The following is a 24,018-nucleotide window of genomic DNA, read 5'->3' as shown; positions in this document are numbered from 1 at the left end:
AATAAATAAACCTTAGAAAAAATAAAAAGTTACATAAAGACACCAGTTAACAAAAAGGCAGGCTATAAGAGCATATTTACCTTGATCCCAATTTTATAAATGCACATCTATTCAAAGATTTTTAGAAATCTTAGAAATGTAGACACCAAGATGTCAACTGCACACGTGTCTGGGTATCTCGTTCTCTGCCCTGGCGCTGCAGAGGGTTCTGGGAGCTGCTTTGGGAAAGGCCCGCTCTCGACTCCCCAGGCACCCACCTCGGAGACTCTGTACTCAAAGGTCAGCTTCTTCCCCTTCACGCCTTCATTGAGGGTGAGGATGAATCCCATGTAGTCGGCGTATGCCTGCCACAAAGAGGGGGAGCAAAGATGGAAGGGGGGCACCAGACCCCTACTCTCTACACCCTGGCCAGCCCCCAACTCCCTTCGGGTACCAAAGGGCTCCAAGCTGCCACCACCACCACCCCCACCCCGACCCCAGTAACAGGAGCAGGAGAAAGGTAACGCCAAGTACCCTACCTCGTCCTCCATCCCAAACCACCAGCAGGCCAGTCACCACACTGACACCTGGACCTCCAGCCAGAGTTTACCGTGTGCTCGCAACTGCTGCCGGCAGTTTCTTTACACAAGCACCCCATGAGGTAGACACTAACACTGTGCCCATTTTACAGATGAGGAAACCAAGGCTTCAGGGGAAGAGACTTGTCCAAGGTTGCCTAAGATCAAGAAGGTCTCATCAGACATGGAGCTAGGACCCAGCAGCTAAACGCCAAAGCTGAGTGGCCGAGTACGCCACCGCTGCACCACAGCGCCAGGGGTCCGTCCTCTGGTCATTTTCTCCATGTTCTGCCCACCAGGCAGGCTGTGTGCCTGCAGCGCAGACACCCCGCTCCCAGGAGAGGAGGCTGTCTTCTGCCATGGCCAGGCCTCCCAGCGCACCCATCCTCAGCGTCCCCGCCGGGCGGCACATCGCTGCCAACACAGGAAGGTGAAGGCACTGCGGCGCAGGCCCTGGGAGCCAGCAACTCCCGTGTGGTCTGGTTTGCTCCTCATCTCTGGGGCCTCTCACTGTCTTTCTTCCTCCTTATCTCAGTCTCAAGGACGCCGGGGCCTCCACGGCAGGCTGAAGTGAGCCCTGAGAAGAAGCACTCAGGATCCGGGAAGGGAGCTCCCTGCACCAGGACCCTCTCGCCGGGCCGTGGAATGGCTGTGGGGGGAAAGGCAGGGCCCCGTGGCAGGCCCGGGGCTCACCCCCCGAGCCCAGGGCAACCCGAGTCCCCGCCCTGACTGCACCAGTGCCCACCGTCATTCCTGCGAAGGACACTGGGATGCCAGAGGTAGTGTCACTCTCCACGGCCTGTGTTCCCAGTGGCTCCCGTCTCTCGGTGGCGAAAACTGGGGTGTTCTAAATGCGACTGGGTGCAAAGGCTCCACCAACACCATCACCAGCACCACAGCCGCCGTCATAATCAAGCCTACCGCTCAGTAAGACTCCCCAGAGCCTAGCCCTGGGCCATGTGCTCTTCTGGCTTTATACCATTCGAGCCTCCAAACCATCCCAAACTCATGGAAACGGAGGCTTGGCCAGGTCAGGCATTTGCCTAAGTCACGAGAACAGAAAATGGCAGCCTTGCACCTCCAGCCCTCACGTCTCTGACCCCAGGTCCACGCCCTGGGCTACTGTCCTCTGCTACCTGGTGAACTGCTGTGGCCACAGCACAGTCACTTGTCTGCCGCAGCAGGTCCATGCACCTGACTGATGAGCTTCAGAAAGAGTGAAAGGCGTTCATAAGATATTAGTCAAGATACACTCCCCCCAAAGCATTGATGCCTAGACCAGGGTTGGCAAACTCTGCCTGCCAAGTACCAGATAGTCAATATTTTCGGCTCCAAGGGCCACAGGGGTCTGGTTCACAAATTCTCAACTCTGCCCATGTAGCAGCCACGGACAGAACGTAAACCAGTGAACATGGCTGTCTCCCAATAAAACCTCACTTACAAAACAGGCCAGAGTGGGCTGGCAGGCAAGCATTTGCCAACCTGTGGCCTAGAACACAGGGACTTTAACCCCTGGGACTCGAAAGCCAGATGCCCTGGACAGGAATCTTTGGCTTCTCCTCTACACCACCCATGGTACCATCTTGACAAATTCCTTCACCTCGTGACCTCAGTTTTCTCACCTTCAAAATGGAGATGACCACAGAGTCCACCTCCAGAAGTTTCTGTGAGGACTAAATGAGCTGAAGTACCTGGCACATCTAAATACCCAATCCTCTTTGGAAAATGTCCAGGGAAAAGCAAGGAACTAAAGCCCCATCTGGTCAGACACTCTTGCAGGCGCAGGGAAGAGCAGTGGTTCTCATCCCAGCCTACGGCTCTCAGTGGACTTGTGACACGTCCTTCCAGCTGGGAAAACTGAAGGGAGGTGCTACTGGCACTGCGTGGGTAGAGGCCAGGGATGCGACTCAACATCCTGCAGTGCTCATAGTGGCCCTATGACAAGGGATTACCTGCCCCAAGTGTCAATAGTGCTGAGGTCGAGAAACCTGAGGTAGACCAACCAAGGTGATGAAAGGACTCAAACCATGTCCTTTGGGCAGCTAATGGACTTTATCTGGGTAAAGACTTGGCTGAGAACACAGCTCAGAAAAGACACAATAACCATCAGGAGATATTTAAATGGCAGGCTTGTGAAAGAAGAGCCAGAGAGGCTGGCATGACCCCAAGCCCCACTGAGGCCAGGACATGGCAGTGGTAGGGCTGGGGCTCAATGGAAGCACAGCAGACTCCTCATAGAGAACCTGCTAAGCCTGCTAGGACCCCCCGAGCCTGCCCTTCTATACAAGTGACACCCTCAACCCCTACTGACCAAACCCGCTGTAGGCAACTAGTTGGAGCTGGACTCAAGGCCTACCCTGGGGACTTGAAACTGGCTTTCTTTTTCTTGGTCCCAGTCTTTCCACAGCCTGTCCCAGAAGCCTGGGAGGCACAAGCTGTTATCTTCCACCTTCCATGGAGACTGAGCAGCACAGAAAGCTGGGGTCCCAAGTCCCTGGTATTTTTAGGCTCAGCCGCCTTCCTGGCCAAGGTTTCCAGGTGGTAAACCTCTCCCCCTTTGATACGCTGGCTCCCAGGGACCCCTCCATCATTTCAGGCATTCAGCCAATACAATAATACCCCAGGGGTGATGGTTTACCAGATCAGGAGCAGAACTCTCCAGAGTTATCCTCACCTGGCCTAGAGAACTTCCCATTAAAATTCTCTGAGTACAGACCCTGAGAGGGAAGAGACAGCCAGCTCCCCTGTCAACTCTCTCCCTAGCTTCCCTTTTTTTTTTTTTGCTTTTTAAGGCTGCACCCTCAGCACATGGAAGTTCCCAGGCTAGGGGTCGAACCGGAACTACAGCTGCTGGCTTACACCACAGCCATGGCAACAGAGGATCCGAGCTGCATCTGCAACCTACACCACAGCTCACAGCAACACCAGATCCTTAACCCACTGAGCGAGGCCAGGGATTGAACCCGCATCCTCACAGATGCTAGTCAGATTCATTCCCACTGCGCCACGATGGGAACTCCTCTCTCTAGCTTCTAAACACCTCTGGCTCCAAAAGTAAAAAGGGTCAGAAGCTCACAGTTCAAATAAGGCCTAGAAAACTACTATCTTTGAAAAAGCCCAAGGAGTTTCCTTGTGGTACAGCACTGTCACTGCAACAGCTTGGGTGGCTACTGTGGCTCAGGTTTGATCCTAGGCCAGGAACTTCCACAAGCCATGTATGTGGCCAAAAAAAAAAAAGAGGAAAAAGAAGAAGAAAAGAAAAGGCCCAAGGGTCTCATCCCAGTTCTGACCCCAGACTGCAAACACCACTGGTACCTGAGAACGCTTCCATTTGCCCATGTCTGGAACAGTGTGGATCTCTTTTTTTGGAATGATGAAGTTCTGAGTGGCTGGAGGGGTATCCTCCAAAGAATCTTGACAAAGAAAATGAAAAACCAGTCAGATTAATAGAATCCTCCCTCCCAACAGACACACTTTTAAACCAAGACCCCAATACCCAAGCCCTGGAGTAAACCAGACACATACTCCCCAGATAAAGTACTGGCTTGTTAGGCCAAACCCACTGGCCTCCTGCCTCTCCTTACTCTGCAAGAAGCCACACGGTACTGGCAATCCCCTCAACAACTGATATGTCCAGTGGCTCTGCCGTGCCCTCTCCTCCTGCTCCTCCGCCAGGCAGAAAGGTTAGGAAAAAAACCAAGTTGACCTTTTAGATGTAAACATGCAAGTCAAAGAATAAGAGGAGGAGGTCCAGTCGTGGCGCAGCAGAAACAACTCTGACTAGGAACCACGAGGTTGCAGGTTCGAACCCTGGCCTCGCTCAGTGGGTTAAGGATCCAGCGTTGCCATGAGCTGTGGTGCAGGTCGCAGATGCAGCTCGGATCTGGCATTGCTGTGGCTCTGGTGTAGGCCGGCAGCTTCAGCTCCGATTAGACCCGTAGCCTGGGAATCTCCATATGCCGCGGGTGCAGCCCTAAAAACAAACAAATAAAAAGGGCAAAAAAATAAATAAATAAATAAGAGGGAAAAAAAAAGGCCAATAAACATTTGGAAAACAATTACCAACCTCCCGAAGAAGGAGAGAAATGTAAATTAGATGAGACTGCTTTTCTAAATCAGGTTGGCAGATTAAAAACATCTGGCATTGATTGTGGACGGGAAACATGAACTCTCACTGCTGGTGGGAGTCTTAGACGGCAGGAATCTGCTGAGAGGGCAACTCAGTACTGCCTTTTGAAGTAAAACCCATTGAACCAACAGGAGGAATCAACCCTTCAGATGTGCCCAGGTACACATCTGATTATGCAAAGGTGCTTACGGCATCAAAAAAAAATTAGAAACAGTGAGGCGATGGGTAACTAATGACATGCCTACATGATGGAAATCTTAGCTTTTTAAGAAGAATAAAACCTAAATTACTGATATAGGAAAAACAACCTAGATATTAATAAGCAAAGAAAGAAAACTGCACTATATTAGCTGCAGGGTGGCCAAAAAAGAAAAAAAAAAAAAAACTGCACTACATTATACATACTATAATTTTATACATACGAATATAAATAATTCATATACCTATTAGCATATGCATTGGAAATATCTAAAGGATTAAACACCAAAGTTAATAGTCATCTCTAGAAAGTAAGATTTATAAGGGACTTCCATTTTCTAAACTACTTATATTACCATCACAAACCAGCACACAGAAGTTCCCTTATGGCCAACAGGTTAAGGACCTGGTGCTGCCACAGCTAGATGTAGGCCACAACTGCAGTGTGGGTTCGGCTCCCCAGCAAGGGAACTTCAACATGCCTAGCGTGTAGCCAAAAAAATCAAAAACACAAACTAGCATATGGTATTTTTGTAATTTTAGAGCCACACCCGTGGCATATGAAGGTTCCCAGGCTAGGAGTTAAATTGGAGCTACAGCTGCCAGCCTGCACCACAGCCACAGCAACTCGGGATCCGAGCCATGTCTGTGACCTACACCACAGCTCACGGCAACACCTGATCCTTAACCCACTGAGCGAGGCCAGGGATCGAACCCGTGTCCTCATGGATGCTAGTCAAGTTCGTTAACCGTTGAGCTAGGATGGGAACTCTTAAAAACTCAAAGTAAGTCTAGCACAAACTCAACTGATGGAAAACTTAAACCTAAAGTGATATAAGAACATTCCCACCTGGTAGGGATTTATGTTTTGCTGCATAAACCTTTTTGTTTGATTATGGAACACTGCTTTCTGAAATCTGAAAAACTCCTAATTTCAAAATACACCTAGGCCCAAAGCTTTGGGGTTGGGTCCTGTGGACCTGAACCTACTAGTGGAGATTCGTCAGATGAGTAAGCCCCTTCCTCTAAAAATGAAAACTCCAAGAAGAGTAAAAGACTATCAGTCACTCACAATGTAGTATAAATCTGCCCCACTGCCATCCCCCTAAACCTAGCTCACATCAGCTGCATGGAGAAAAGGGAGCAAGAACCTAAGTACGTTCTAGAACATGTCACATCCGTGGCTCAATGGATAGTGTACTGGACTTCTAGAACATGTGACATTTGGGGGACTGTCTGGACAGGTCCTGAGGAAAGGAAAAGTACCAGGAGACCTAAGGAGATGGAGAAAGAATGTGGGATAAGAACCAGGCAAACCCCGCCTAATTCAAAATTCAAACTGGGGCCCCAAAAGACACCAGAAACTCTCTTCCTCCTCCCACCTGTTCTGCAAGTCCTGTTCCCAGAACCTCAAATTGAGGACTCTACCATTAGCAAATTGCTACTTTAAGATGCTAAATAAAAAGCTTTGTAGGTCAGGCTGGTGACCTAACTGCATTGTTTTTATGAGAAAATGTTTCCACGTCCCAAATTATCAACTTGCAAATAAGTGATCTCTGGGAACAAGAGCCCTCTTCTAAGTTTGAGAGAACTGTTCCCCAAAAGGGGACAGAACTCCTAACAATATTTCACAGGGAGGAAAACCCCCAGGCCAGGCCCTGCTGCCAGAGGAAAGGCTTTGTTGGAAGTTTTGCACCAAATCACTGATGAAACACACACACAATCCCAAATAAAAGCAAAGAACAACAACAAAAAACAGTCTTCAAACGCGAGAACTGTGATAAACGAAGTCAAACCCACAGCCTCTCCAGCCTCAACTTCCATCTCCGACAAAGATGCCACAGGACAGCTGGATCCCTACAACCTCTCAGTATAAGAGGGAAACATCCAGGGAGTTCCTGCCGTGGCTCAGTGGTTAACGAACCTGACTAGTATCCAGGAGGATGTGGGTTCGAACCCTGGCCTTGCTCAGTGGGGTAAGGATCCAGCGTTGCCATGAGCTGTGGTATAGGATCGAAGATGTGGCTTGGCTCCTGCGTTGTGATGGCCGTGGCATGGACTGTAGTTCCGATTAGGCCCCTAGCCTGGGAACTTCCATGTGCCATGGGTGCTGCCCTTAAAAAAAAAAAAAAAAAAAAAAAAAGATGGAAACATCCAGAGTTTTAGAGATGTTCCTCAAAAAGCTCCTGGGAGTATTTATTATCATCTACCGTGTGGGAACCTGGCTACACATTCGACCTGTACCACCTCGGGAAGGATGAGAGTAAGCCACGTTTACCGACTCCCCACCACGTCCCATGATTTGCCCTCATCGTCTCCAGAACCCACACCGTAACACTGTCAAGAAGGTACAGGAGCCCCCTCTTGAGCAAACAGGCTCACAGAGGCTACGACATGCCAGGGAGAGACAGGTCTCTGTAACTCCAAGATCCAAGGTTCGCTCCACTACGCTGTCTGAGTGGTTCTTTCCACTGGTTCCTCACCGTCTGGTTTCAAACTTCAAAGAAGAGCCACCTCCTGGGAACCTGACTCTTCCCAGCCACAGATAACCTCCCAGAGCCATCTTCTCTCAGTACAGGCTCACTCCCATGTCCCCCACCACCTGTCTTCAGAGACAACATTCATCTTACTGATAATCCTCTTTTTTTTTTTTTTTTTTTTTTTTTTTGCCTGTTAGGACCGTATCTGTGGCATGTGGAAATTCCCAGGCCAGGGGTCAAATCGGAGCTACAGCTGCCGGCCTACACCACAGACACTGCAACACAGGATCCAAGCAAGTCTGCAGCCTACACCACAGCTCAGGGCAACGCCAGATCCTTAACCCTAGATCCTTAATCCACTGAGCGAGGCCAGGGATGGAACCCATCATCCTCATGGTTCCTAGTCGGGTTCGTTAACCACTGAGCCACGAAGGGACCTCCTCATCTTACTGATAACTCTGGTTGCCTTATATATCCTGAGATCATTACTAGAATTCCTAAAGCACATGCACAGAAATTTTGTTAACAAAATAAATGTCTGGTTTCAAATGCTCTAACAGACCATACCCAGCTTTTTGTTCATTGATTTGGGGCAGGGGGCGGGGAATATCTCTTTTGATCTTTAAAATGTCTCTGTCCTGAGACCTTCCCAGGGATCACAAAAGGTGAGACACAGAAGGAATATTGAATGGTTTCAAAACATTAGGTGTTTTTGAAATAGCTGTTTGACCAACCTATCTGCAACCTCTTTAAACATTAGCTACCAAAAGAAATTTTTTTAAAAAGTTATCTACTATCAGTCCTTCTAGCTCAAGTTAGGGTGGCAAGAGTGGTCAGCAAACTTCCTTCCATTTCCCCAAGTTTCCGCTCTAGGAGAATCGTTCCCCAAGCTTCTGCTGTGGGGCAACAGACTCGAAACGTGTAGGAAGTGCTGGCACGTAGGTTCCATCCCCAGCCTGGCACAGTGCCTTAAGGATCCCGCGTTGACACAGCTGCGGCTTGGGCCGCAACTGCGGCTTGGATCTGATCCCTGGCCCAGGAACTCCATAGGCTGCCAGGCGGCCAAAAAAAAAAAGAGAGAGAGAGACAGAGAGAGAAAATCCTTTCCCTGGCCGCTCCATCCCAGCTATTTGAGATGAATTAAAAAGAAACCTCGGTGTAAATAAAAGTTACAGATGGTGAGACCAGAAAGAGACTCAGCTCCTTGCACAACCAGTCTTTCTAAATTAATAGTTTAGACGATCCAGGGCAGTAACTTCTTGGTAACTTCTCAGCCCCTGAATCTCCGGTGCCAGGCCTCCGAGGAGGAGAGGGGAGATGAAAGAGGGGTGGTCAGGGAGTCGGGGAGGCGGGAAAGGGGGTCCGGGCAGGCCCAGGCCCAAGGAGCACCAGGGTCTAATAAAGACAGCAGCCCCCACCCCCGACAGCTTCCCCACTGGGTCAAGAGCTGACAAACACGCGCAGCCCAGACGTGGAAAAGGCCACCGGACCGTCCACCCGACCCTCGGGCGGCTCAAGCTCCCCAAGTCCTGGTATTGCGCCCCTCCCAGCACCCCTTTTGCAGCCCTGGGTTCCTGCCCCCCACCTCCAGGTCCCCCCAGCCCTTCCCCCTCGGGGCCCCAAGAGCGTCGCTCATCTCTCTCAACCGTCGGGCTGCAGAGCCCCCCACCCCCCACGCCATCCCCGCCCCCAGACCCAGCACCGCCCCCGCGTCCCCGCGCCCCCACCCCGCAGCGGCCCGGCCCGTCCCGTCCTACCTGGCGGCGACTGCCGCTCGCCCTCAGCCATCTTCCGCCCGCCAGGAGCCGGCCCGGATGCCTGCAGTCCCCTCTCGCCTTTCACCCCCGCACCTTCCCTGCCCTTCCCGGGCTCCCCTACGCGCTCCGAGCTTTCTGAAGAGAAACGAGCACTGGCTGGCTAGAACCGAAAACCGAGAATTAAAGTCACCCCAGCGAAGACGACCGCCATGTTGGTGCGGGGCACCCAGGGAGCATGCCCAGCAACGGCCGGCTCGCGGCGGTCGCGCTCACTCCGAGGCGGCGGCCATGTTGGTGCGGGGCACCCAGGGAGCATGCGCACCGACGGCCGGCTCGCGGCCCGACGCGCCAACTGCCTGCCGGGAGGGCCCTGGGAGCGCGGCAGCCATGCTTTTGCGGGGCGGTCCCCACCTGTCATCTCGGAGCGTGGCTCTGACCCAATCCCGAGGACTAGTGGAAGACAGTCTCCTGTCGGTATGGTTGTGTTTTCCTAGCACTTTGAGAGCAGCGCTCAAGGACACCAAAGGGACTGAGAGGGGTGCACACCGCTGCCTCCAACAATTTGGACGGCTCATGGAGGCGGGAAAGGGCAAGGTGGACGGCGGGCGCCGCTGTGCGCCTCTTGGGTTCCACCGCCTAGCGGTGAACCCACCTGCAGGGGGCCCGGGCCCCGCCCCCGGCGCCGCCCCCGGCCCCGCCTCCCGGGCCGCCCAGCGCTCGCGGCTAGAGGTCGGCGTTCGCCGCCCGCCGAAGGCCCCGCCCCAAGAGTCCGCCTCCCGCGGGCCGCCTGCCGGCCGCCGCCCGGCGGGGTGGGTGGGCGCGGGGCCGCTTCTACCCGCCGGCGGTGGTGACTCGGCGATCTTGGACCGGAAGGGTCTAGTGGGGACCCACCTACAGCCGCGGCGCGGACTTTGACCAGCGCCTGGGGAGGAGCGGACAGTGTGTCCCTGGGCAGGCCGCCGAGATGTTATCCTTCGCTGCCAGGACCGTGGTGAGTGCGGCGGGGAAACCGGCCTGGTGGACCATGGACGGGACGGGTGGGCCGCGGGCCGAGCCACCCGCGCAGCTGCGCCGGAAAGGGGAGGACACAGGCCGTAGAGGCGACGCGGCCCAGCGGCCGCGGTCCAGTCCGGCCAGCAGCTGCTGGGAAGGGGTCAGCAGGTGGATTAATCCCGTCTGGCAGAGGGAGAGACTGAGGCTCAAGGTCAGAGGCTGGATCGAACCCACACTTTGTGGCGCTAAATTTCAATGACCCGGAAAAGATAACGCCCTGGCCTCAGGCAGCACCTCCACCCGTAGCCAAGGAACCGAGAGAGACCAGGAGTGTCTCTCAGAGATTATTCTCTCACTCACTCACTCACCTGTCCCATGCTCAGCCTGAGCCATTTCTTCCCGGCCAGAGCCACTTCTCCAACTCCCTGCAGTTAGTCACCTTCCCTGGGCTTATCAAACGGCCCCTGGGGAATTGTGTGTGGTCAGAGACACTCCACTGAAGGCATCAAGCTGGGCTGCTCAGAAAGTCCTCCCAACTGGCAGAGGGCGGCAGGTGGCAGCCCCATTCCCCCCCCCCCCCCGCGTGCCACCAGTCTCTTCCTCAACTTGACTTACAGCTACATCCCCCCATCCCTCCGCCCGCCCCCCATCTTCCCAGAGGGCAGCTTGGAGCAGGTGTTGCTGCTGATTCGGATCTCTTTCCTCTCTGCTCCAAGCATATCTCTGTCTGTGTCCCCTTCTATGCCAAGAAGAATGTTTGGCCTCTGCCAGGCCCAGAGGCTCTTGAGATCTTCCAGGATCTTCTAGAGCTCCCCCTTACACCTGCCACCTGATCTGTGTCCACAGCCTCTAGGTCATCTCCCAGGACCTGCTATGTGGCCTGATCTCTTTACTGCCAGGAAAACTGAGGCAAGGAGAGACTTGGCCAGAATCCCTTGGATCTGTTGTCTCCAATCTAGCCCAATCCCAAAACTAGCGTCCTTGATGGATTTTTAATGCCCAAAGTCCTCTCTTTTTTGCGGGGGGGGGGGGGCATGCCTGCAGCATGTGAAATTTCCACACCAGTGATTGAATCCTCAACACAGCATTAACCCAAGCCCCTGCAGTGACAGCGCCGGATCCTTAGAGAACTCCCAAAGTTCTCTGCCCTTGCCTGCCCCCCGCAGCTGATTGAGCCACAGCTCAAGAGAACCAGGCTTTGCTGGGAGGATGGCCCGGAAGGGCCCCAGGAGTCGTGGAGGGAAACGTCCACTTACTGCCCTTTCTCAGCATCTGCGCCTTTGCACCTGCCCAGTTTTCAGGACTATATGCAGGGTTACGGTGTATCCTCAGCAGCCAAGCAGTTTCTGTCCTCCAGCCAAGTTTTCCCTCATCAAACAGGCTTATGCAGATTCTAACAGGTGGATTTTTAATACCCCTTGGCTTGCCTCCCTGGCCCTGGGCCCAGCCAGGGAGGAAAGGTTTCCATGTCTCCTCCTCGGGTACACACCCGCAGCCTTCTCACCTGCTCCCCATTTCTCCCCTTCTGGAAACTAGGGAGGGTGGAACAACGGCTCCAGCGATAGCCAGAACCCGAGAAGCCACCAGAGCCACCACAGCCATCGCCTCTGCCGCCCTCCTGAATCTTGGCTCTTGTCTTCTCTTTCCAGCCCGGGCAAGTGGCTGTCTCTTGCTAGGTTCTGCTCACCCACTTGGTAGCACAGTTAGGCTTAGCGATCCAGCCCAAGGCAGACAGACAGGGCTCAGAACCTCAGTCCTGCCATGGAGGACGGGCAGCAGAAAGAGAAGGTATGAAACGGAGCCTCTGTCACTTGCCTCCCCACTGCTGCCAGCAGCCTCGGACTCTCCTATCTCTCTTTCTGTCCGCCTCCTCCAGAGTCTCCAGACTCTCCCTCTCTGCCAACTCACACCCTCCTTGCCAGGCCTCTCAGCTCTCTCTTGTCACGACGCTGCCCCTATGCCACCCCTGTCCTCACCCCACAGCCAGGAAAATGCCCGAGGCCTCGCCCTCACCCAAAGGTACTGCGGCTTTATCATGTGGCTCTGTCTGATCTTCTCTTCCCTCTTCTATCTCAACCTGGCAAGGGGGGGAGAAAAGGAGGTGAGGCCTTCCGGGCAGGGGTGTTCACTCATCACCCCAGGGAGAGAAAGGCGGGGCCTGTGCACCCGCCAGGTGAGAGGTCCCTCTGACCTCTGCCTGCCCCACAGGTGCTGCTGCTCCTGACGTGGTCCCTTCGAGCCCTGATGAGAGCAGTGGCCACACCCCACCCTCCCCCACCCCTGTGTGCACCTCCAGGCCCCTGGGAGGCGGAGACACCTGTAGCTCGAGGGCTGGGAAGTCAGGGCAGACCCCTCCCAAGAGGCTGTCTCTGACCCCAGGAATGGGCACATAAATGCCCAGGGCAGTGGCTTTGGGGCTGCCAGGGCCTCCCAGAGCTGGTGAGAGAATGAGCAGGCTCTTGTGCTGTGTGCAGGCGAGGCCCCTGGGCTTCCTCAAGCCCTCCTCCTTGACGAAGGTTTCCAGTCACTTCAAGACGCACCAGGACTCACTGCCCCGGCTGCCCGTGCCCCCGCTCCAGCAGACCCTGGACCATTATCTCAAGGCACTGCAGCCCATCGTCAGCGAAGAGGAGTGGGCCCAAACCAAGCAGCTGGTGGAAGAGTTTCAGTCTCCAGGGGGCGTAGGGGAGCGCCTGCAGAAGGGGCTGGAGCGCAGGGCCAGGAAGACGGAGAACTGGGTGAGTGAGAAGGCCGGGGGCACACCAGACCCCTCGGCTCCTGTGGAGGGTGAGGGGAACAGGGCCCCCTGCCCCGAGGCCCTGGGTCATTTTGAGCATCCCACCTGTCGCCTATTGCTGGCCTCCCACTCAAAACTTTTTCTTTGTTGTCTTTCCAGGGCCGCACTCACAGCATATGGAGTTTCCCGGGCTAGGGGTCAAATCGGAGCTGCAGCTGCTGGTTTACACCACAGCCACAGCAACATGGGATTGGAGCCGTGTCTGTGACCTACACCACAGCTCACGGCAACACCCGATCCTTAACCCACAGAGCGAGGCCAGGGATCGAACCTGTGTCCTCATGGATCCTCGTCAGGTTCGTCTCCACTGAGCCACGACGGGAACTCCCCACTCGAAACTTTCAGTACAGGCTGCTGTGGTGCAGCCATTTGCATCATGGAGTTTCTCGAGCACTTACTCTGTGCCTGGTGAGCAAGAAGGAGGCCGTCAGTGGCCTCTTGGAGCTGACGTTCAAGTAGGGTGGACGAGGTCACATTAGGCAATGAAGTTCTATGGGAATAAAAAGAACGGTGAGAGAGCGAGGGTGGAGAGCAGTAGTGTCTTCCTTTTGTAGGGGCAGGGAGGGCAGGGAGGCGGCAGTGCTGGCTCTGAGACGGAGGGCACAGCATGGGCAAAGGTGGCAGCAGCTGGCGAGCTCAGGGGCAGAGGCTAGAGTGGATGGCAAGGGCAAGGTCGGGGGGCCCCAGGAGAAGGCACTTGGACTTGCCCTCACTGGGAGGGGGCCGCAGGGTGATGTATGCGGTTCAGTGACCACATCCTGGTCCTGCGCCTCGATCTGTCGCGCAGGTGTGTTCAGCACATGCAGACGTGTCTGTGCTCATGCCCCGGGAATTTTCTGTGTGTGTTTTACACCACAGCAATGTTAGGAAGGACCGCCTGGCTGCTGGGAGGGGAGCGAGGGTGAGAACATGGGCCCGGGGGAGGAGCGGAGGTAGGAGGGAGGCTGCTGCCATCACCCCGAGAGATGCCAGCGGGGAGAAAATGAGAAGTCCTTCGGTCCAGGATATGTTTTGGTGTCAATGGCGCTTGCCAGTTAGTTGGAAGTGGACAGTCCTGACCTAAAAGAGCTGTGTGAGGGAAGGGAGGGGGTGGGGAGAGGGGGAGGACCAAGGGGGAAGCCGGTGTGCAGGACAGAGCCAGGCCGGGCCTGGTCCCCGGAAAATGAGAGGTGCCGTGAGGGAGCAGGTAGACGGGCGGGGGGCTGCGCGTGGCAGGTGGGCGGCGTCCGCGCTGAGTTCGAGCCTTGGCAGGTCTGCTTAGCCCAGAACGACTTCCTCACACAGAGCTTCAGACCAAAGGGGTGGAGGCACCACCTCCTCTCCACTCACGGAGGGCAGGCCCCTGTCTTCAGGGCCTCCCCTTTGTCGCCCAAGCTCTACTCAGAGGCTCCAAGACCCTGATGGGAGTGGAGGCTCCTATCTGCCCCTCCTTGATCTGCAGGTGAGGAAACTGAGGCCCAGAGAGATCGATCAAAAGCCAGAGCCACACAGCAGCTTTCGAGGAGGCGCCAGGCTACACAGGAGGGTCTGGCTGGCCAGGGGCCCTGTCTCCAGGCCACAGATCAGCAGACAGCAGTCACCCACTGGGCACACTGCCCTTCTTCACCCCTTGCCAGGGGCCCGAGGCTAGTGAACTATGCCACAGGACAGCAGTTCCCCAACTGGCGTCCATGTGGCAAAGAGGCTCGTCCCACTGCTTGTGTAAGATAGAACGAGAAGGCACAGCGGCGGGGGGTGGGGGGGTCGAGGGACCTGCCACAGAGGGGCATATTGTACCTGTGCTTAGGGGCTGGGTGGTGGGGGTGACATTGCTACCAACCCGTAGGACTCAAGGGTAACAGTCACCGGGGAGTCTGTAATGACAGACGGGAGCTTTTGGCAGCATGTCCATGGCTGGTCTTCAGAGAGACACTGCTTACCCGCTGGAAGCAGCCCTGCAGAGATGCTGTCCTGCAGAGAGAGGACAGCCAGCCCTGTAGAGATGAGGATGTGTCACCTCAATCTTGTCACTAGTGCAGTGAATCGCCTTCACAGGGAGCTTCCCCCAGATGGCCCTGACCTTGCGACCCTAGCAGGTGTCCAGTCCCTGGTCTGACACCCGCAGAACTGAGGCCACAGAGGACCAGAGTCCGGGGGGTTGTGCTGAGCCCTGGGCCCCTGCTCCCCTGGAGCATGTCCACAGGGGCCAGGCAAAAAGCCATTCATCGGACTTTCTTTCTCTAGAGCTTTCTCTTTTTTACCTTTACCTTTCTGTCTATCAAGAATACATTTCTTGGAGTTCCCGTCGTGGCTCAGTGGTTAACGAATCCGACTAGGAACCATGAGGTTGTGGGTTCGATCCCTGGCCTTGCTCAGTGGGTTAAGGATCCAGCGTTGCCTTGAGCTGTGGTGTAGGTGGCAGATGTGGCTCAAATCTGGCGTTGCTGTGGCTGTGGTGTAGGCTGGTGGCTACAGCTCTGATTAGGCCCTTAGCCTGGGAACCTCCATATGCCGTGAGTGCGGCCCTAAAAAAAAAAAAAAAAAAAAAAAAAAAAAAAGAATACATTTTGTTGTTGTTGTTGTTGTTGTTGTTGTTGTTTGGTATTTTTGCTTTTTAGAGCCGCACCCGTGGCATATGGAGGTTCCCAGGCTAGGGGTCGAATCAGAGCTACAGCTGCTGGCCTACACCACAGCCACAGCAGTGCGGATCCGAGCCGCATCTGCAACCTACACCACAGCTCACAGCAACAGGGGATCCCTAACTCTGAGCAAGGCCAGGGATCGAACTGAAGCCTCATGGTTCCTAGTCGGATTCGTTTCTGCTGCCCCACAACGGGAACGCCAGGAATTCATTTCTATTGCTAAAAATATTAAAATCATTGACCCGAGATATGTGGCAAAAAGAAAAGTGACTGGCATTCCTTCCTCTGTTCTTCTGCAAGCCCAGTCTTCCTGCCAGTCTTTTTCTCAGCAGTGTTGCCTGATTTCTCTTGCCAATGCTGACTGGCTCGGTCTAAAGGGAAGATAACGGGGTGCCGCTGGTGGGTTTACGGGGTTTGGCAGGGGTGGGGGGGCAGGGGATTCTAGGTCTAAACATTCACTTTGAGAATCTGTGCTCCCTAGGGGGGCAGAGGGCAGCCAGCAGGGGCCCCTGGGCCTGATGGGGAAGGGGCACCAGGTCCCCGCACACCCTTCCTCACAGGCTCTGGTCCTTCCCCCAGCTGTCTGAGTGGTGGCTCAAAACAGCTTACCTCCAGTACCGCCAGCCCCTGGTCATCTATTCCAGCCCGGGCATGGCGCTGCCCAAGCAGGACTTTGTGGATCTGCAGGGACAGCTCCGGTGAGTTGCCCATGTGGGGGCGGGACAGGGAGGCGGCAGAGCCAGCAGTCCGGGTGCTTCCAGGGCCCTGAAGTCCCCTTGCCCCAGGAGATTGGCGGGGCCCCAGCCCTGTTGATTGTCTTTCATCCTCACAAACAGCCTTAGGGAGTGGGGAGCATCATGCTTGTTTTACAGGTAGGGAAACTGAGGCTCAGAGCAGCCGAGGGACCTGCCCGAGTTCACCCTTGAGGATTGGCTGGCCTGGACCAGAAGCAGGATCTTCCTGCTCCAAAGCTTCATAATTGTTAACCAACGAACTGCAGACCAGGTTCCCCCCCAGCCCCGTCCTGGCACCTCACCCGCACAGGGATGACCTTTGTACACAGTCACCTTTTCCTCATTCGGCCATGTCACTTGCCCTGGCCTCTGTTCAGGGATAAAAATACCAGTGACAGGGATCTCCTGCCCAAGGACTAGCCGCTCACAATCGCCACTACCTCTCTTAAAGGTACCAGGGCACCCCAGGAAGTGCCAGAGGTTCAGGCCCAGGAACTCCAGCCAGTGGTCCCCGTGCTCAGGGCTAGGAGCACCCCCCAGGCATCGGGCCTGAGTCATGTGGCCCAGAAGTCCGGGAGGAGGGGCGGCTTGAGCGAGGTGGCCTGGGGGACACGGAGACCCAGAAACAAGGAGGGACCTAGGAGAGGGGACACCTCAAGCCACTGCCCTCCCATTCTGCTGTTCACGCTCCTCCTGCCCTGTGGTCCCAGGTCCCTCCCTCCCTGACTGATGCTTCAGAGCAGGGCGATGCCTTCCAGACTCCTGGCTGTGGATCAGGGCCTCGGGCCCTCTGTGGGTGGAACCAGATATCACTGACTCATCATCCAGCCATAATCAGGCTCTGTTCATTAGCCTCTAAATCCTGCCAGGCTCTCAGCCGATGCCATCTCTCTTATCCCTTACCCTAGAGATTAGCCAGGCCCAGGAGGTCCGCTGGAACTGGAACAAAGGTTCTGCGTTCCGACTGCCTCAGGCTCTCTGTGAGCAGTGAGAGGAGCAATTGGTCACTTCCCTGGACTAGGCCTCTCCCTTTGCCCCCTTGTCCCTGGCCCAGGGACCTCCCTCTTGGTGTCCACACAGCCTTCTGATCTCTAGTTGGTTCCTCCCTCCAGGTTCGCTGCCAAATTAATTGAGGGTGTGTTGGATTTCAAGGCCATGATTGACAAGTGAGTGGCCCCACCCCCACTGACTGCCCAATGACAGGAGCTGGCCCAGCCCTGCCCACCCCCCCAAACATACACACACGCTGCACAGCTGGGTGCTGACCCGGCCAGAGCTCAGTTGCTTTCACTTCCTGTTCATCCAGCCTGTGTTGGGGTTGGGGACATAAGAGCGTGGGGATTGGGACACATGGGGGTTGGGACATCTGGGTCCTCTGCCCCGGCCACTGGGCTCTCCTCCTGGGGACCTTATCCTAAGAGACCCCTGGAATTAGCACTCCAGCCGGAGAGGCCCCGGGGTGGACTCGCTGCTTCATCCTACCTGTGGCAAACTAAAGCCCAGAGAGAAAGGGAGTTTCCAGGGTGACTCACAAGCCGGGGGACCCCAGGCCTCCTGACCCAGCCCAGTGCCCACAGGCCTCTCTCACGCCAACGGGGAGAAGGGTGCGAGCAGCCCTCACACTGCCTGTGTGGCCAGCGGGCAGCCAGACCCGGCAGCTCCCGTCAGTGCCGTGCTCCTCCCTGCCCCTCTGCCCTGCAGCGAGACCCTGCCCGTGGAGTACCTGGGGGGCAAGCCACTGTGCATGAACCAGTACTATCAGATCCTGTCCTCCTGCCGAGTGCCAGGCCCCAAGCAGGACTCGGTCACCAACTTCAGCAAGATCAAGAAGCCGCCCGCACACATCACCGTGGTGCACAACTACCAAGTGGGTGCCCACCTCCCAGGCCTCAGCCCCCCACGCTGTTGCAGGGAGGGAGGGGCGGGCCAGGAGTCAGCCTCCCCGACACGCTTGCCCGGGCACCCCAAGAACAGGCAGGCCCGGGGCCTCTCCACCAGGTGTCTGGCTGGGCCCCAACCTGGGGCCCAGGAAGGGCTCTGGGCCTGGCCAGGCTGGGAAGAACAGTGCAAGGACCTCCCCGCCCTCCTCACCCTCGGCCTGAGGCCATCCCCTCGGCTGGGCTGCCAAGGAGGGGTGGGAGGTGACTGCTGCCCGTCTGAGCCCCCCACGAGCCCTCTTCTCTGTCCCTGCCTGTGCCTGGCCAGTTTTTTGAGCTGGACGTGTACCACAGTGATGGGACACCCCTGACCTCGGATCAGATCTTCACGCAGCTGGAGAAGATCTGGAACTCGTCCCTGCAAACCAACAAAGAGCCTGTGGGCATTCTCACCTCCAACCATCGCAACTCCTGGGCCAAGGCCTACAGCACCCTCATCAAAGGTACCCCGGGAGGGGTGGGCAGCCGTCTGTCTCCCTGAATCCGCTCATCCCAGAGCCCGTGTCAGCCCCATTCCCCAGAAGAGGAACCTGTGGCTCAGTTGGGTTAAGTTAGTTTCCCCTTATTAAGCAGCAAGTCGCAGTGAGTCGTCCTCTGGCTGAGGAGCCCGTCCCCGCATCACGCCCCCTGAATCCTGTGCCGGTCCGGGGCGTCGGCCCCGTGTGGGATCCCCGACCACCTCACGGACTCCCGGTGTGACCCTGGGCTTCTGTCCCAAGTGGGGCCCTGCCTCTCGGGGGCTGTGGGGCTGCGGGGCCCTGGAGAGCGAGGCTCTGGAGGCCTCCCCAGGCCCGGCCCTCACCGTGCCACCACGTCGCCGCAGACAAGGTGAACCGGGAGTCGGTGCGCTCCATCCAGAAGAGCATCTTCACCGTGTGCCTGGACGCGCCCATGCCTCGGGTCTCGGAGGACAGGTACCGCCACCAAGTGGCCTGCCAGATGCTGCACGGGGGCGGCGGCAAGCTCAACAGCGGCAACCGCTGGTTCGACAAGACGCTGCAGGTGAGACCCACGCCGCCCCCGGACTTCCTGCCCCTCCCCTGGAGCCCCGCGTCCCTGGCTTCCCGCTCATAAAGCAGGGCCAGCGTGTGGGGGCGGGGGTCAGCCAGCAGCGGGGCGCAGCTGTCATTACCGGCAGCCAGCCTGTCATTACGGGGCCTGGCCCAGAAACTGCTGTCATCTCTGACACGCTGTCGGTAGATCAGAGAGAACCTGGGACGTGGAGCAAGCAGAGCAGCGCAGTCTGGGTCCTGACTTTCCCTCTGTACCTGTAAGACGAGTGGTGGCAGGACTCCTTGGGAGGGTAGTTATGGGGACTCTGAGCACAGCAGGTGCTCACTGTGACCTGGGACAGGCGTTCCAAGGCCCCCAGTGAGTGATAGCTGTTATAAAAGTAGGAAGTCAGCAGAAGCCCTTGAGAGGCTCAGAGAAGCCCTTCGCCCGGGCCCCAGCTGGAGGGTGGCCCTGGGGACCTGGGCTGTCAGGGATCCCCTTCCCCTCTGCAGTTCATCGTGGCCGAAGATGGTGCCTGTGGGCTCATTTATGAGCATGCGGCAGCAGAGGGACCCCCCATCACCACCCTTGTGGACCACGTCATTGAGTTCACGTGAGTGTGGTTCCCCCACCCTCCACCCAGTTCTCCCGCTCCCGCGACAGGTGACACAGAGATCACAGACTAGTTTTTAAAGAAGGAGTGGGGGAGAGTTTTCTTGTGGCGCAACAGGTTAAGGATCCCGCGTTGTCACTGCTGTGGCTTGGGTCACTGCTGTGACGCAGGTATAATCCCTGGGCCGGGAGCTTCTGCATGCCTCGGTCCTGGCCAAGATAATAACAGCAAAAAAGGAGGATTAAAGGCCTTCTCCCTTAAGCCTGGCACCTGTTGGTTCAGAGGAAGCCAGAAGAGGGCAGGGGTTTTAGAGTCACTCAGACCTGGGTTTGCATTCTGGCTCTGCTGCTTCTCAGCCATGGGACCTTGGACAAGGCCCTTCCCCTCTTCCCCTCGGCCATTTGAAAGCTGAAGGGACGAACAAATCCAGGAGTCCCTCTAGGCCAGCCCCCTCCAGCTTCAGGGACCCAGCACCGCCACCCCAGGAGCCTGAGACCTCCATGTCCCATGCAGGAAGAAGCCCGAGCTCGTGCGGTCTCCCATGATACCCCTGCCCATGCCCAAGAAGCTGCGGTTCAACATCACCCCTGAGATCAAGAGCGACATCGAGAAGGCCAAGCAGAATCTCAGCATGTGAGTGCCGAGCGCCAGGTGCCGGGCACGGGGGGCTCGCCCCCACCCCCCACCCCGGCGGGGAGCTGGCAGAAGCTGCCAGGTGCCGGCCCCTCACCCAGCCCCGCCCACAGCATGATCCAGGACCTGGACATCACGGTGTTCGTGTTCCACCACTTTGGAAAGGACTTCCCCAAGTCGGAGAAATTGAGCCCGGACGCCTTCATCCAGATGGCCCTCCAGCTGGCCTACTACAGGTGCGCCCTGCCCCCTGTGAAGGAGGGGCAAGGCCTGGGGGCAGAGGCGGGGGGACCTGCCAGGGGTGTGCTCAGCCCGTCTCCCACCCAGGATCTACGGGCAGGCGTGCGCCACCTACGAGAGCGCCTCCCTGCGCATGTTCCACCTGGGCCGCACCGACACCATCCGCTCGGCCTCCATGGACTCGCTGACCTTCGTCAAGGCCATGGGCGACCCTAATGTGACGGTGAGAGGTCCGGGGCTCGGGCGGGAGAGCTGAGCCTTCTCCCTTCCTGCTCGGTCTGTTGACACGCATTGAGCGTGTGCTCTGTTCCCCTCCTGTGCTGGGCACTGGGCATCTAGTGGGGGTGGAGCCATGAATGTATCAGCACGGAGCCTTCTGGCGGCCAGAGAGAAAAGGGAGCTGCAGTGGACCCTTGAACAACACAGGCTGAGGCACCACACAGTCAGAATCTGCCGCGTAACTTTACAGACGGCTCTCTGTAGCTGTGGTTCTGCATCCGCAGATTCCACCAACCATGGCTTGTGAACTACTGTGGTATTTCCTGAAAAAAAACCCACATGTGAGTGGACCCACACGGTTCAAACCTGAGTTGTTGAAGGGTCAGCTGTATGCATTCAGTCTTCAGCAGTGAGCACCTGCCCCGTGTCAGGCCTTGGCTGGGGACTGGCTGAGAGGTGGCAGCACCAGTTCCAGCTCTCAGGGAGCGCAGAATCTGGAGCTGGGTGGGGAGGGGGCCACCGAGGAGGATGGCAGGAACAGGCCTCAGCGCCCTCTCCCCGGTCCCAGGAGCACCAGAAGGTGGAGCTGCTGCGAAAGGCCGTGCAGGCCCACCGAGCCTACACCGACCTGGTGAGTGAGCCTCTGCTGTCCCTGGGCTTGTGCCATCTGTCTGTCCATCCCAGCTGCAAATGGCCACTCCCCTTAGCCTGGAGCACCCTGTTCCTAAGCCTTGGGGCACTTGAAGCAAAGCCAAATAAAAGTGGGAGAAACCAAGGCTGGGCCCAGTGGCTGCCCTGGTCCCGAGCTGGCCAGTGGCTCTCGTGTCGTGCTCTCTCCCTGATACCACTGGAGGCCAGGACACTGAGGCTCTGCACAGTCCGGCAGGCAGCAGGCTTCCTGCCCTCTGACAGCTCGGGCTGTGCTCGGGGTAGAGGCCCAGTTCCCATCCTGGCCCTGAGCACCCGTGTGTGCCAGGCTTTGCCTATGCCACATGCAGGTGGCTGTTTAGACCACGCTGCCGCCCCACCGAGGGCACACGGCGACTGTTCCCCTTTCGCAGATGAAGACGCTGGGGCTCCGGGAGATCAGTGACCCGCCAAGGTCCCACAGCCAGGATGGGGCCAGGCCACCCGGCTGCAGGCCTGTGTTCAGGTCCCGCACTGTCCGCCTGCCTGGGCAGGTCCCTGGGCCTCAGTTTCCCCATCCGTGACGTCAGGGCTCTCCTGCCTGGCTGCTCTGGTCTCCCGGGTCTGAGGGCCAGTGGAGGGAAGAGGCATGGCCACCACAGCTCCTGAGGAGGGCGGCTGCACCGCGCCGGCCCGCAGCTCCCGCCCCTGACAGCTCCCCTTCCCACAGGCCATCTGCGGGAAGGCCTTCGACCGGCACCTGCTGGGCCTGAAGCTGCAGGCCATCGAAGACCTGGTCAGCATGCCCGACATCTTCATGGACACCTCCTACGCCATCGCCATGCACTTCAACCTCTCCACCAGCCAGGTGAGCCGCCGTCCCAGGCGCGTGGGGCGGGGGGCGCGGGAACAGGAGCCCCCGGGGCCGGCGCTGGGCAGAGGCTGCACTAAGTGGGCATCGCCATCCCTTGGGGGGGATATGGCCCCACAGGCCCACTCCCGAAGCAGCCGAGCTCTGGAGGAGGAGCCCGAGGCGGGGCTTCGCTGCAGCGCAGGCAGGCTGAGGAGGAGGCAGCCAGGGACAGATCGGCTTTCTTCATTCACTGGTCAGGCATGAAGAAGGTCTGACCCATGCCAGCTGTGCTGGGCCCTGGGATAGAGCAGGGGCAGAGCCCTGTCCCTGCCCCCAGGGGTAACAGTCTAGACAGGAAGCACAGGGGCTGAGGCAGTCATGGCCCCCCAGGAGCATCAGGGGGAGTGTCTGAAGAGAGGTGACACCAGAACCCACCCCGGAGGATGAGAGGGCATAACCTGTCCTCTGGAGACCAGAAAGGGCGTCTCGGGCAGGGCACAGGGGGAGCAGACCTGGAAGGCGGGCTGGTGCCACCGTGGGGCTGGGACGAGAGCCGTGGTCCTGTGCCATCCCCAGGTCCCCGCCAAGACAGACTGTGTCATGTTCTTTGGGCCTGTGGTCCCAGATGGCTACGGCGTCTGCTATAACCCCATGGAGTCGCACATCAACTTCTCCGTGTCGGCCTACAACAGCTGTGCCGAGACCAACGCCGTCCGCCTGGCGCACTACCTGGAGCAGGCGCTCCTGGACATGCGCGCCCTGCTGCAGAGCCACCCCCGGGCCAAGCTCTGAGCCTCGTTGCTCAGACCCGCCGATGCCACGGCCAAGCCACCATGGGAGGGCCACCCGCCGGGCTCTGCTCCTTCACTCCCCCGCCCCCTGGGCCTGACACATCTGACCCAGTTGGGGACAAGCACCCCCCAGTGGAGCCTGCAGGCCCGAGCCAAGTGCCTTCCGCGGGCCCTCACCAGCACCCTCTGGGGCCAAGCAGGAGGGAGGCCTGGGCGCCCGGCCTCCCTCCTGCTGCGGCAGCCTCTGGGGAAAGGAACCAGCCCACCTCGCCCCTCGTCGGGGTGGCAGCTGGGCCGTCCTTTCCTTGCCAGCTCAACTCTGCCCGGTTCCTGCCATCTGCACAGCCAGGCTGAGGTCTCTACCCTGATCCCCAAGCTCCCGAGGACCTAGAGACAGGATCACCTGAGGCTGGGCACCTTCCCGAGGCTGAGGAGCTGAGCAGCAAGGTGTGCTGGTGGAAAAGCCTGCCCTGCATCAGAGCGCCCTCTCTGTGGCTCCGCGCCGTGGCTCATGGGCCCCAGCCCGCTTGCTTCCTGAACACGGCCCGGTTGTGCGGTAGTAACCGGCAGGGCAGTTGGTTAATAAAGGGGAAATCTGCCTGGAAAGAGTCGTTTCTGCCAAGAGGGCAGGCAGGCCGGGCAACACCCGCGTTTGCATCTTCTGGCTTTCCCTGCACCTGGGAGCTGGGGTCCCAGAAGCCAGGGGGCCTAGGGGAAGGGCTCCCAGAGGAGGGGAGCCGAGCCCTCAGGCGTGGGTCAGGAGGGCCGTGGGCCAGAACAGCACCAGACCCGGGCCTGGGGCCTTGGCAGACACCTGCCACCACTCGCCGTGACTTGGGCCTCCCC

At 57.6% G+C, this 24,018-nt stretch overlaps 2 protein-coding genes across 7 annotated transcripts in view; one reads left to right on the top strand and one right to left on the bottom strand.

Annotated features, from left to right (window-relative positions):
* The window catches only part of PTPA (protein phosphatase 2 phosphatase activator), a 29,690-nt gene extending 20,258 nt beyond the window's left edge, over positions 1-9,432 (bottom strand). Inside the window, exons 1-3 of one of the 3 annotated variants that reach the window (XM_001926077.6) lie at positions 9,122-9,432; positions 3,873-3,970; positions 258-344 (exon numbers count right to left, since the gene is read on the bottom strand). In XM_001926077.6, coding sequence (XP_001926112.3) covers positions 258-344; positions 3,873-3,970; positions 9,122-9,152 — 216 coding nt within the window. In that variant the 5' untranslated portion in view covers positions 9,153-9,432. Of the gene's footprint in view, positions 1-257; positions 3,971-9,121 lie in introns of all 3 variants that reach the window. The other 2 variants (XM_005660513.2, XM_021069959.1) reach the window with 2 other exon arrangements.
* On the top strand, positions 9,874-23,778 carry CRAT (carnitine O-acetyltransferase). Of its 4 annotated transcripts, XM_005660485.3 has the most exons (15): positions 9,874-10,112; positions 11,764-11,902; positions 12,589-12,852; positions 16,112-16,230; positions 17,379-17,432; positions 17,968-18,133; positions 18,472-18,646; positions 19,027-19,205; positions 19,709-19,809; positions 20,323-20,442; positions 20,556-20,678; positions 20,770-20,905; positions 21,470-21,532; positions 22,259-22,396; positions 22,958-23,778. In XM_005660485.3, exons 2-15 carry the CDS (start codon positions 11,876-11,878, stop codon positions 23,171-23,173), a joined length of 1,881 nt encoding a protein of 626 aa, XP_005660542.2. In that variant the 5' UTR covers positions 9,874-10,112; positions 11,764-11,875; the 3' UTR covers positions 23,174-23,778.

Source organism: Sus scrofa, chromosome 1 (genome assembly GCF_000003025.6).
Source record: "Sus scrofa isolate TJ Tabasco breed Duroc chromosome 1, Sscrofa11.1, whole genome shotgun sequence".
Taxonomy (NCBI): domain Eukaryota; kingdom Metazoa; phylum Chordata; class Mammalia; order Artiodactyla; family Suidae; genus Sus; species Sus scrofa.
Note: the sequence above shows the minus strand (reverse complement) of the source record. Positions and strands in the feature narration are given on the sequence as shown.

Bases quoted from the DNA above. Each gene is read 5' to 3' on its own strand.
- CRAT (XM_021078296.1), top strand. From the start codon at position 12,508: ATGCCCAGGGCAGTGGCTTTGGGGCTGCCAGGGCCTCCCAGAGCTGGT. The intron at 18,647-19,026 runs GTACCCCGGGAG...ACGTCGCCGCAG, and splicing joins CTACAGCACCCTCATCAAAG to ACAAGGTGAACCGGGAGTCG. The intron at 20,906-21,469 runs GTGAGAGGTCCG...CCCCGGTCCCAG, and splicing joins TGGGCGACCCTAATGTGACG to GAGCACCAGAAGGTGGAGCT.